The sequence below is a fragment of the Triplophysa dalaica genome, chromosome 5 (assembly GCF_015846415.1).
Source record: "Triplophysa dalaica isolate WHDGS20190420 chromosome 5, ASM1584641v1, whole genome shotgun sequence".
Classification (NCBI taxonomy): Eukaryota; Metazoa; Chordata; class Actinopteri; order Cypriniformes; family Nemacheilidae; genus Triplophysa; species Triplophysa dalaica.
In genome coordinates this window covers 20,790,715-20,802,755 of record NC_079546.1, presented here as the reverse complement: position 1 = coordinate 20,802,755, position 12,041 = coordinate 20,790,715, and the positions used below count along the sequence as shown (strand labels likewise).

General features: G+C 48.4%; 1 protein-coding gene across 1 annotated transcript; it reads right to left on the bottom strand.

Moving 5' to 3' along the window:
• Positions 1-1,471: 1,471 nt before the first annotated feature.
• LOC130420424 (uncharacterized) lies at positions 1,472-9,515 on the bottom strand. Its single transcript, XM_056747708.1, has 12 exons — positions 8,712-9,515; positions 8,136-8,429; positions 6,756-7,584; positions 6,590-6,673; positions 6,438-6,542; positions 5,188-5,389; positions 4,763-5,090; positions 3,865-4,666; positions 3,364-3,570; positions 2,917-3,263; positions 2,333-2,838; positions 1,472-2,254 (listed from the first exon to the last, which is right to left on the bottom strand). The coding sequence occupies exons 1-12, from the start codon at positions 9,513-9,515 to the stop codon at positions 1,594-1,596; spliced, it is 5,169 nt and encodes a 1,722-aa protein (XP_056603686.1). The 3' UTR covers positions 1,472-1,593.
• Between the last annotated feature and the right edge of the window lie 2,526 nt (positions 9,516-12,041).

Here is a 12,041-nt window from a genome sequence, read left to right as displayed (position 1 = left end):
CTACATTTCAGCCTGCTCAGCCAAATTCGAGGAAATCGAACAGGTCTTTCTGTCTTTTAACACACATCATGTTTCAAATTATTCACGTTATTATCTACACACTCAGTATAACCTGAACCATGCACAATTCAAACAATCAACATAAAAAGTTGGAAATGCAGTATGTGTAAATGAAATCGTACTATTTGTGTTATTTTAACAATCAACTTCCCACGCATGCCTTAAAAATAACATATATTTTGATGTTGCTCAAAGATAAACGAGACATGAAGTCTGACATTCTGATATTAAAATCACGTGATGTTATAAGTTAATGTGGTCACACCTTTTCAGTGTTTTCAACCAAATGAATGCTCAGTTTTTGTCTCATTCATCACAGAGGATTGCGTTTTTCCTTATGTAATGAGATGCGTTCGCATCGGGAATTTGAATAAGAATGAAAATCACTTTCTTGTGTGTGAAAAGTTGTCAAATTATTTTTTACTGTGGATTTTTGTAGGGACTGTTAGACAAGTGAGATCATAAGAACATCACTTATAAGGTTTTTATCAGGAGTCTCCCGTATTTGGAGAAAAGGATTTAATAGATCCATATGGTCTGTGCGTTGCTTTTACCCTGAGCAACGTGATGCAGGATTTTCATGTTCAAAGACACGTTCAGTGTTACTTGCATTTGCATTAAGCCAGTGGTCCCGCTGTGGCGTGTGTTTTCGCGCTTTTATGTAGTATCGCCAAAAGCGATATCCCCCTTATTGTTAAGCATTAAAAAAGCGGGCCTACTGAGAAGCGCTTGCTTAGCATGCGAGAAGTAGCGGGATCGACGCCTTCATTCTGCATTCGACGCCGCTCCTTTAAATACGTCCAGCCGTATGTGGAAAGCTTAAAGCTACCTGTTTGCCCCGTTTCAATGAGCCAAAGGAACATTCATCTTTGGAGCCAATGCAGGGGAATTAGCTCAAATGGTAGAGCGCTCGCTTGCGCAAAAGAAGGGGCCCAATCTTTGCGCCCGCCTGCGCACGCGAAAAGACGCAGAAAACGTATATTTGTCGACAAATTTTCCCTGCAACAATATTCGGGTTAAATTCCTGTGCGTTATGTAAGAGTTTTAGTTACATGTGTAACAATTCACTTTCCACTTGCTGGCCTCGAACCCCTAGCTGATCGACAAGGTCAATCTCACCTGAGCCGTGCTGCCACCTGTCGACTACATGTGTATTGCAATCAATCAATTGCGCCTTCATTTAGTTATCATATGTTCAATTACATAGTTTTAGACATCATTATTAAAGCATATTACATGTTTATGGTTAAATAAAAATGTTTATTCAAAATGGTTTTCTTTTATTGAATGTGTGGGATATGATTTTATTGATTTTCAGAGATAAAGACACTTCGAATGTAAAATTGTTTATTAAAATAAAATTAAAACACACCCACATTGAAATGAGTACACACACACACAGACAGACAGACACACATATTTATATATTTACATACAGAAGAATATGAACGCTTGGGCCTTTGATATACACAACAAATATACAGGACAATATGAACGAGTTGGCCCATGAAATATATACAGGAAAGTTGAAACTTATTGAGGAGGTGGAGTTTGGGGTTTATTTTGCTGGCGCTGTTCTGCCAACCAATCTTCTAAAGATTTGCCATTTGAAGCATGCAAGCAAAATGTGGCACTACCATACCGGCTATGTCCAAACTCCTTAGTTTTGGGCTGCCCACATTTGCTGCACTTGTTAAAATTAACCCCCCGCAGATACTTCCTCTTACAAACTCCACTTTCCATCTCTTGCGCCCGCCGGCGCCTATTCCTTTGGGTGTAACGGGATGCAGGAGCAGCAGACACAGAAGCAGCAGACACAGGAGCAGGCAGAGCTGTGCCTGCACCAGAAGACGGAATCACCATTGACACAGTCATGTCAGGGTTAAGGACTAGTGTGCCCATCAATGACCCAGGTGCAGAAATGGGCTGCACATCTCCTGATGCTGTGGGGGCAGCTGCGATGGGGCACTCCCTGTTAGCAGCAGCGGGCCGTCGACCTGGTCGCAAACGAGGAGCCTGTCCTTCTCGATTTGGCGGAAGGATGAATTTATGCTTTGGACCTGATGTCGATGGCGCTTCATTCAATTTTTCCCTCGGCGGAGGAAGCTGCATATCAGCCACAGCAATTGGGTCAGGTGGAGTCAGTCCCTGAGCGAGGACACTCATTTCCTGATTCTTCTGCCGCCGTTGAAACCTGAAAATTAATTACTTTTATTATAGATATGTTTAGAAGAATTCACTGAATTTTAAGCAAATAATGTGCTTTGCTAACCACTGAATGAGTGTCCTCTGGTTTAGCTCAAAAAGCTGGATCATTGTTTCATCCATCAGCCTGCGACTGTTGAGGACCAGGTCTCGGATGTGGTGGTAATCTGAGAGGATTTTAGACCACCTGGGGATGCTAACTCCGGACTTCTTGGTCGGTGACTTGTGTAAAGCACACAGCTTTATACAAATGGCCTCAACCAAGCGGCTGGTGCTGGGCCACTGTGCTGGACCCCCAGGATGTCCAATCAGACACCGTTTGACACTCTCCACACCCGGTGTGACTCCTGACCGCTTCGGTGCCTTAAAGCGCCCATGTGTCAGCTGAGGCTGATGTCGAGGCTGATAGTTGACCCGCTGTTTGTCAATGTCAGGGAGAGCTGTCCATAGCTGAATGGCTTCGGTCACCTGCAGATCAGTGAGGTAAGGAGCCTCACTAAGGCTCACCAGGTAACCAGCCAAATCCTGAACCTTGTCCCAACCAGCGATGCCATCGGGTCCAATGACTGCGCCCTAGTAGATGAAAATGAATGTTAAAACTTGTGAAATAAAACAAGATTGGAAGTATATAAAGCCTTCAAAGTGTCTTACCTGAGCTTCAGTGGAGAGACTGCTTCCAGTGTCAGGTGGCTGCGACAGCACTAAAGGGGCAAGATGCTGTCCTTCTCCACCAGAAGATGTGGATGGCTCAGCCAGTGATGTTGGAGACCGAGGCAGAGGCAAAGATGAGGGGCTGATCACGAGATCACGGCAGGGTTCATCCTCATACAGCACTGGAACTGTGATGTCCTCCGTTATCTCTTCCCCAAATCCCTCATCTTGCAGGTCCTGGTCATTGACTTCCTCCACCAGCCTGTCTTCCTCTTCGGGGTTCTGGAGCACTGGAGTCAGTGTTTTGCCAGTCTGGCTGTAAAGATACTCCATTCCCAGCAATTCACCTACAAGAATAAATTGGGAACATTAAAATTGTCTCAATATTTTGTCTAGTACATTAAATGCTAAATAGACAAAATTATACAGATATACAAAATGTCTTGCCTGTATATGCTCCAGGAGGGCGATAGCGCTCATCCCAGGGCTTCCCAAAGACTGTTAGGCTAAGCCGCTCCACAGCCTCTTTCATGGCACTGCCAAATGACCGGATGGAGGATGCTCCTTTTATGGCGTCTTCCATCCGGTCATCATTCCAACGCATCAAGCCCTCGAGGAGATAGGCCTGAAAATGCGCATCACTGGCACTGGTTCCTAAAAGTAAAAAAAACAAAAAAGAGTTGTATTTCTCACATATGTACAGGCTATGTACAACTACTGAGATGCTATGAAGTAACTGGTTACTTGTAGTACATATATCATTATATATTATGTCATTATAACTGTCAGCCAAGACAGAAAATAAATGTAATAATACAGTAAAGTTTGACATTTATGTCACGGGTAGACACGGAGGAGGAATGGAGATGCATTACTTTAAACTAATGGAAGCAGTAACAGTGCTTATATTTTTTACAGAAAAATTAGGAATCGATTTGTATGTAATACCTGGAATAAATCGGTTCAGGTGAAGGTGGAATGACTCCAAGGATGTAGAGCCACGGGCACATCTGTAGCAGCAGAGCTCCACGCCACCTTTCTTCAGTGTCCCCTTCCTCATGTAGAGTGGAAAGTTCTCTGGGACTTGGATACACTGCACGTGCTTCCGCTGTTCTTTCCAAATCTGCCGGATCCGTTCGTGGTCCAGCAGAGGAACTCCCAGAGTGTCCTTCCCGTCTGCACTGTCAAACAGATCGATCAGTGCTCCAATCAATCTGGTGGTCTCCTCCACACCCCTGGTCCTCCTCCGGCAGTGCAGTGCCAACTCTCTCCTGGTAATGCGAGCACTGACCACCTTTTCTGAGATGGGGCCAGTCTTATTTGCCGCCAGCTCACCCACCTTTGCACGCTGAAGAGCAGCCACATCCTCTGGATCCCACTGAAAGATGCACGTGGATAGACGTGCCATGAAGATGCCGTAAAGCGGATGAGCCTCTGTAGTGACACCTGCAGCAAATCGCCGCATGAAATGCCAGATGTCGAGGCGCACTTCAAGCTCATCCCACTCTGAAAACATGACCTTCACCCAAGACTGGCCGTGCTGACTGCAGCAATCTCTGTCCACGTACATCACTTTTGGGGCAGCCTCTCCTGCCTCCCGGTAGCGTTTCATGAGGCCAGCTGCCATGGAGTCCAGTCCATGTCCCTCGGCGGCTGTCAGAACAGATACAAGGACTTGACCATGCTCATTCCCAACATTTGTGCACCAGGCAGCTGTTCCTGAAGCAGCACCGGCAAGTTTCTTTGTGACCTTTTGAGAAAAATAAAAGGGTCAAAAACTGTGTACATTATGTATGCACATATATCCATATCAGGCAAATTTATGATATAAACAGGGCTGTGATACCTTTTTTGTGGAGTCCATCTTGAGAACACAACCAAAGATAGAAGTAATTTTGGCCTTGACCTCGTGCAGTCGCCCCAAAACATCCCTGGCGTACACAGCTAACAGCCACTTAGGTTTAGGTAGGGCAGGGAAGAGAGGAGGCTCAGCAAACACAGGAGGCTGCACAAGGGAGGACGTTGTGAATGGTTCACAGGCAGTAAGGTACTGCAGGACACGCTGTGTCCATGCCTCACTGTGTTGTTCCATCAGCTTCTTGTAAAGCTGAGTCACACTGTTGCCCAGTGTCCTCTCCCTCATCATCCTCAGCACCCTGTTGTCACATGAGTATCTAAGGAAACAACAGTATAATCATGCAAATGCTTTGATTGGTAAAAGAATAACACAATAAAAGCGCCAACTAATGAATGATTGTCATTATGAATTACCTGTATGTCAGCAAAGCTGGAAACTGACTGCGGTGGCCCATATCCAGCTGTCCTAAGATGTCCTCAGACCAGGCGGGATACTTCTTTTTGCAGCCTTTGCACTCCAGATACTCAGTGTCAAGGTCATACCACCTGTCGATGTCTAAGACCTTGCGCACAGTACGGTAGAGTCCTGCCGCTGTCAGTCTGTGCCTACCACAGTCTGGGCGAACACAGACAAGAGGAATTAACCACATCTTCAGCGGCATCCATAAGAAAAGGGGCCGACAGAAGAAGAGGTCAGGTGAGGCGGGTGGCTGAGTGTGAATTAAAGGGGGCTGAGGAGGATGCCACCAAAGCTTCAGCTGGCACACTAGTTCTGGCTTGCCGGTTCGCAGGTTGGCCACGAATAGTGTGTTCCGGACCGGCACAGGCCTCTGAGTGAACAGTAACAAAAATAAAATAAAGATGACTGTTGGATTTGATAGTAAAATGCCATAAATGCAGCCCACAAACAGCATGCGAAGCAGTAATTTTGGACAAGTATTAATAATTATTATGATTATATTTAGGAATAGCAACAAAGAAAATGGTGTTAAGAAGCAAAGAACAGTGTACATTTTATTGATGTAATGAATATGGAATCGGTACAGCTCTTTGAGAATGAGGATCAGATGTAATGGAGTAAGGAAGATGAGGTGTGATCAATTCAGTAAAATGCCCACTGACATGAAGCATGCACACAGATAGAGTAAGGAAAAACCTCTGTTATCTCAAAAGTGCTAACTGCCAAAAGTGCCATCTCAAATTTTCTTTTTACTTTACAGTAATAGCAATGAATGGGTTATTTTCATTACCATTCAAGTGAAATAGCTGAACATTAAGATAGGAGCCTGATAAAATGCTAATTCTAAAAGAAAATGTGAGATGGCGCTTCTTCTAAAACAATGAATCTCCACCATCCTGTCTGCTCAATGGGAGCTAAAGAGTGAGTGAGACAAGCAAGCTGTGAGAAAAAGTTTGCCGGTGATGGTTCAACAATGGGTTAGTTCCAAAAAAAAAAAACGCTAATAAATACACAGACACCTTTAGACAACCTTAATGTTTGAAGAAGTGCACTCAAAGAATGCATCCCGCTTGAGGCATGATCTGATGTAGTTCTGTATTGTAAACAAAACATATTTAAAAATGTTGATTTTCTTTTAAAAAATAATCCTGTGTGTTTTCACAAAACATACTTAAAATATATGCATTTGTGTCATATGCCACACCTGTAGTTAGTTGTGCTTCACATTGTGATGCAGCAAACATCAGCTCCGCATCATCTTCAGCAGCGGGAACGGAAGTGTCTGGAGCAAAAATGTTAAAACTAAATACTGCAAACAATACACAGAGACAAACGTATGAAATGGTGCTTGCTTACCAGTTACGAAAAGCTGCCTTTGGGCCAAATGTTTGGCAGGGAGTTCTGGTGCTGGAGGAGGTAAAGGGACCTTCAGTAATGGATCTGGAAACAGCAAGTGGACAAGTTTGCCTTTACAATAAAGTAATACATGTAGAGAAAATTCCATATTAACACTCCTACTCACAGGATTTAACTGGTGAAAGGAGTTTTCTGGCGAGCTGTGAAGGAGACAAATGTTTCCCACGTGCCAACAGCGCTTTCACACTGGCAGTCTGCGATACACCAGTTTGGAGTGCTTTTAGCGGAGATGCAGACGCAGTGGAGGCTGCGGGTGGTTGTGCAGAAGCACTGGATGTTGCAGATGGAGGTGTAGGCTGACGTACACTGCTGCCCACAGCAGAAGCCTGTCTTTTCACTACATAGCTTTTGAAAATGGCCATGTTTGTGTTGGGCCTGGCATCTGCCTTAACCAGGTATCTGATGAGGGCTTTGGCCTCCTTGCTCTGGTCCTCATAAACATCCTTCATGGACCGGCCCTGGAAGTCACCAAACTCCACCATCAAGCAGCCCTGGTCTCCAACTGCCCGGGCTTCAGCTTGCATTTCTTGCTTCCTCTCGTACTTCTCCACTTCTTCTGCCATCTCTCTAATATGAGAGGTGTACTGTAGGAACAGTTGTTTATTTTGTGACAGGGGGGTTGTGTTCGCTGTCTCATTGGAAATGCTGAGTACCAAATAAACTGCGTACCCCAGCGAGTTTTCCAGGAGCCATCTGAATCTCTGACCCTGGTACTTCCCAAACTGAAGTTTGCAGTGAGCCAGTACTAAAAACTGGTCACTGGGGTCTCCACCATTTGAGCTGACAAAAGAACTGGCCTCTGCCAGCACCTGCTCCTTCGGTTTAGCCCTTCCAGACTCAACATTTTCAAGGCGATTTGCCTCTGGCGATGGCGCCATGAGGAGTCGTGATGATGTTGCCAATTGTCGGCGAAAAACGGGGTATGCGTACATTTTCTGAAATGAAAATCAGAAAGAGACTATTACCTCTAGCAACCTAAAAAATACCTGTATGTTTATGTAAGAAGGTTCTTGTGTATAAGGAAGGAAGGAGGCAGGGTCGGCGTGACTTGAGGGACAGAGTAACTTTTATTCCAGGACTTTAACACAACTTGGCGCAACAGCGCTCTCTCAAAACATTCACAACAATAAAGTTCTTGTCAATTCTCCCGAGATTCACTTCCGGGTTCCGGTTTCTCCTCACTCGTTTCACGTCCCTCAGTCCGCGTCTCTCTCAAATTCTCTTCTGAGACTGCCAGCCTTTAAGCAGTCTCCTCGCCAATCACTGAAACAAGAGGCAGGTGATCTTAATCTGCGATCGACCCATTTGCTTACCGTTTTTCCCGTGTCTCTCCCAGGTCCGGTGCAGACGTCCCTAAACCACGCCCCCCTTGCCACATACCCCCACCGCCCGACTCAGGCCGAGGCCCCATCCGGCCTGCAGCCTCCCCCCTCCTCCTGGAGAGGAAGTCGGCCACGACCATCTGAGGCCCCGGTCTGTGGATCACCTTAAACTTAAATGGTTGTAATGCCAGATACCACCGGGTGATCCGCGCGTTGGTATCTTTCATGCGGTGGAGCCACTGGAGCGGAGCGTGGTCCGAATGGAGCGTGAATTCGCGCCCCAGGAGATAATAGCGGAGGGTGAGTATGGCCCACCTGATTGCCAGGCACTCTTTTTCGATTGTGCTGTACTTCGTCTCTCTCCTCGAGAGCTTCCGACTGAGGTACAGCACCGGCCGTTCTTCACCCCCCGTCTCCTGGGACAAAACCGCCCCCACGCCCCGATCCGACGCGTCCGTCTGCAACGAAAAAGGAAGAGAAAAATCAGGGGAGTGCAATAACGGTCCGCCACAGAGAGCAGCCTTCACTTTGGTAAAAGCTTGCTGGCATAGCTCCGTCCACTGGACGGTATCCGGTGCCTCCTTTCTAGTGAGGTCAGTCAGCGGGCTGGTGAGCTCCGAATAATTAGGTACAAACCTTCTATAATACCCCGCCAGCCCCAGGAACTGCCTCACCTCCTTTTTGGTCTTGGGTCTCGGTGCGGTTGCAACTGCTGCCGTCTTATTAATTTGGGGATGCACCTGACCATGACCCAAGTGGAAGCCCAGATACCTTACTTCCACCCGCCCAATTGCACACTTCTTCGGGTTAGCCGTCAGTCCGGCCCCTCTCAGCGATCCCAGGACCGCCCTCAGATGTTGCATATGCCGCTCCCAGTCGTTGCTGTAGATTACAATATCGTCTAGGTATGCCGCCGCATACCCCGCATGTGGTCGCAGCAGGCGGTCCATGAGGCGCTGGAAGGTGGCCGGAGCTCCGAATAAGCCAAACGGAAGTGTTACAAATTGGTGTAATCCAAACGGCGTGGTGAAGGCGGTTTTCTCTTTGGATAGGGGAGATAAGGGGATATGCCAGTATCCTTTAGTTAAATCCAGTGTCGAAAAAAAACGAGCCGAGCCAAGTCGATCCAGCAACTCGTCAATCCGTGGCATCGGATATGCATCGAACTTCGACACAGCATTCACCCTTCTATAATCCACACAGAAACGGACCGAGCCGTCGGTTTTAGGGACCAAAACTATCGGGCTCGCCCAATCACTGTGGAACTCTTCTATTATCCCCATCTCGAGCATTGCCTTTAATTCTTCCTGAACTACTTTTTTCTTGTGTTCAGGTAATCTATAGGGCCGGCTGCGAATCACCACGTCCGGTTTAGTCTCAATATGGTGCTCGATGAGGTTGGTGCGGCCGGGTAGGGGCGAGAACACGTCCACAAAATCTGCTTGCAACTTGGCTACCTCGGTGAGCTGGGAGGGTGAGAGGTGATCCCCCCGGGGCCAGAGCAAGGGATTGAACTGGGAAGCTCGCTTCTGGTCCGAGATCATCCTCTCTACTCACTACCGTCGCCAGCATTACCGGGCTCACCTCATTCCATTTTTTTAGGAGATTGAGGTGATATATCTGATGTGCTCCGCTCCTATCCGACCGCATTACCTCATAATTGAGATCGCTTATTCGCCGTGTGACCTCAAAGGGCCCTTGCCACTTTGCGAGTAACTTGGAACTCGAGGTGGGGAGCAATACAAGCACTTTATCTCCCGGTGCAAATTTACGCAAGTTAGTACCCCTGTTATAATGTCGGCTTTGCCTATCCTGGGCCTGTAGCAAATTTTCCATGGAGAGCCGCCCCAGTGCATCGAGTTTTGCGGCTCTTTGGGACAACTAACTGCGTTGTATCATTTGATTGAGTGTCTCGGGTCACTCGATACAACCTGTCCTTTAAAATGGCAAAATACGGATAGACCAGCGGTTGTGCAGGATGGAGACGCTGTCCGTCGATGGTACGAACCTGGTTAAAAGCATTTTTGAGCGTATCATCGTGAGACTGCTCCAGGGCAAAATCATCGCACCGGGAGAGATGTTGTCTCTCCACAGCACTCCGCTCCCCTGGGTCAGTCGCCCGAGGTTCCGGCTCAGCTTCCCCTGCCTGCACAACTGCATTCTTCTGTCGCCTTTGACTTCCCGAAGAAACATCCGCACACAATTTCCCCAACAATACAGAAAACATCGGCCAATTCGTCCCCAAAATCAGCGGATGTTTGAGATGAGGATTAACCGCCACCTCTACTCTATGCTTTTGACCCCTAAATTTTATGGGCATCGCCACTATAGGATAATTCACCACGTCCCCGTGTACACACCGTACCTTAACCATACGGCTCTTATCCTTTGCCACGGACTGAATCAGGCGTTGGTGAATGGAGGTTTGGTTACAACCCGAATCCACCAAGGCCTGATATGTAATCCCCTTAATACTCACAGGTATTTGATACAGGCCGGCCGGATCGAGGGCAACCTGGGGGTCGTCGGGGACCCGGATCACCGTCCCGACCTCCATCACTGGACAGCGGTCGATCGTGTGACCCGGCTCCCCACACCGCCAACAGGTCAGCCCAGACTTTTCCGCCGCCCTAGCGGCAGGAAATGGGCCGAAGGATTGGCGAGGAGAGGCTTGTGGTGAAGGAGAGGCCGTAGGTTGGTTGTATCGGCCGGTTCCCCGGAAGAACTGTCGCCCGTTTCCCCCTGCGTCTCTGGTCCTTGGGGCGGGTCTGGGGCCAAAGGACACTGGAGACCTGGGAAGGGGTAAAGGTCGGGGAGAGAGAGAGGGAGAAACAATAGGTGGAGGAGGGAGAGATGTTCGGGGTACACCGACCCCAGGGCACGCCACCATCTGATCCTCAGCCAGCTGGATGGCCTCCGTCAGCGACGCCGGGCGGTGGCACTGGACCCACTGGGCGGTCTTCGGCGGAAGCCGCACCACGAACTGCTCCAGTGTCACTCTGTCCAGGATCTTCTCAACGTCGCCTCCGTCGGCCATCAGCCACTTGCGGCATGCATCCCGGAGCTGCTGAGCCAGGACGAAGGGTTGGCCAGCTTCCCCCAGGTCCAAAGATCGGAATCACTGCCGCTGTTGCTCGGGGCTCAGGCCGACCCGCTGGAGGATGGCTTTCTTGAGGTCCGCGTAGATCAGGAGATTCTGGACTGGTAACTGCTGGGCGGCTAGCTGTGCCTCCCCCGTTAGCAGCGGGATTAGCCGGGCCGACCAAACATCCCGCGGCCAGGCCGAAATCTCCGCGGACCTCTCAAAAAGATCCAAAAACGCCTCCGGGTCGTCCTGAGGCCCCATTTTGTGTAGCGACAGACCTGCGGCTGGTGAGCTGGTCGATAGTCCCCTGTTGCTGACTTCCTGGTCCAGCCAGCCCCGGAACGTCTCGCGGTCTTCCTGCTGGGCCTGGACCAGGGCTTGGAAGCGCCGTTCCTGGTCTTCCCGGAGGCTCAGCAGCGCTTGATGGTGTTCGCTGTGAAGACCGGCGAGGGATTGGATCACCTCCGCAAATGGCGAACCTGGCACGGACATGGCGGCGGCACTGGTCCTTCCTTCCCGGGTTTCGGCACCAGTGTAAGAAGGTTCTTGTGTATAAGGAAGGAAGGAGGCAGGGTCGGCGTGACTTGAGGGACAGAGTCACTTTTATTCCAGGACTTTAACACAACTTGGCGCAACAGCGCTCTCTCAAAACATTCACAACAATAAAGTTCTTGTCAATTCTCCCGAGATTCACTTCCGGGTTCCGGTTTCTCCTCACTCAGTCCGCGTCTCTCTCAAATTCTCTTCTGAGACTGCCAGCCTTTAAGCAGTCTCCTCGCCAATCACTGAAACAAGAGGCAGGTGATCTTAATCTGCGATCGACCCATTTGCTTACCGTTTTTCCCGTGTCTCTCCCAGGTCCGGTGCAGACGTCACTAAACCACGCCCCCCTTGCCACAGTTTAGTGTGTAACAATAATTTAACAAACTACACTTAACCATATTACAGTTTTTACTTATTTTATGAATCGTTTATTTATCCAGGA

What these genes read in the sequence shown, in the direction of transcription:
- LOC130420424 (XM_056747708.1), bottom strand. Translation starts at nt 9,515, where the DNA reads ATGATCTCGGACCAGAAGCGAGCTTCCCAGTTCAATCCCTTGCTCTGG. An exon ending in TCCACTTGGGTCATGGTCAG is followed by an intron (nt 8,430 to 8,711) that starts GTGCATCCCCAA and finishes TTTTCGTTGCAG; the next exon opens with ACGGACGCGTCGGATCGGGG. An exon ending in GTCTCTCCACTGAAGCTCAG is followed by an intron (nt 2,839 to 2,916) that starts GTAAGACACTTT and finishes TTCATCTACTAG; the next exon opens with GGCGCAGTCATTGGACCCGA.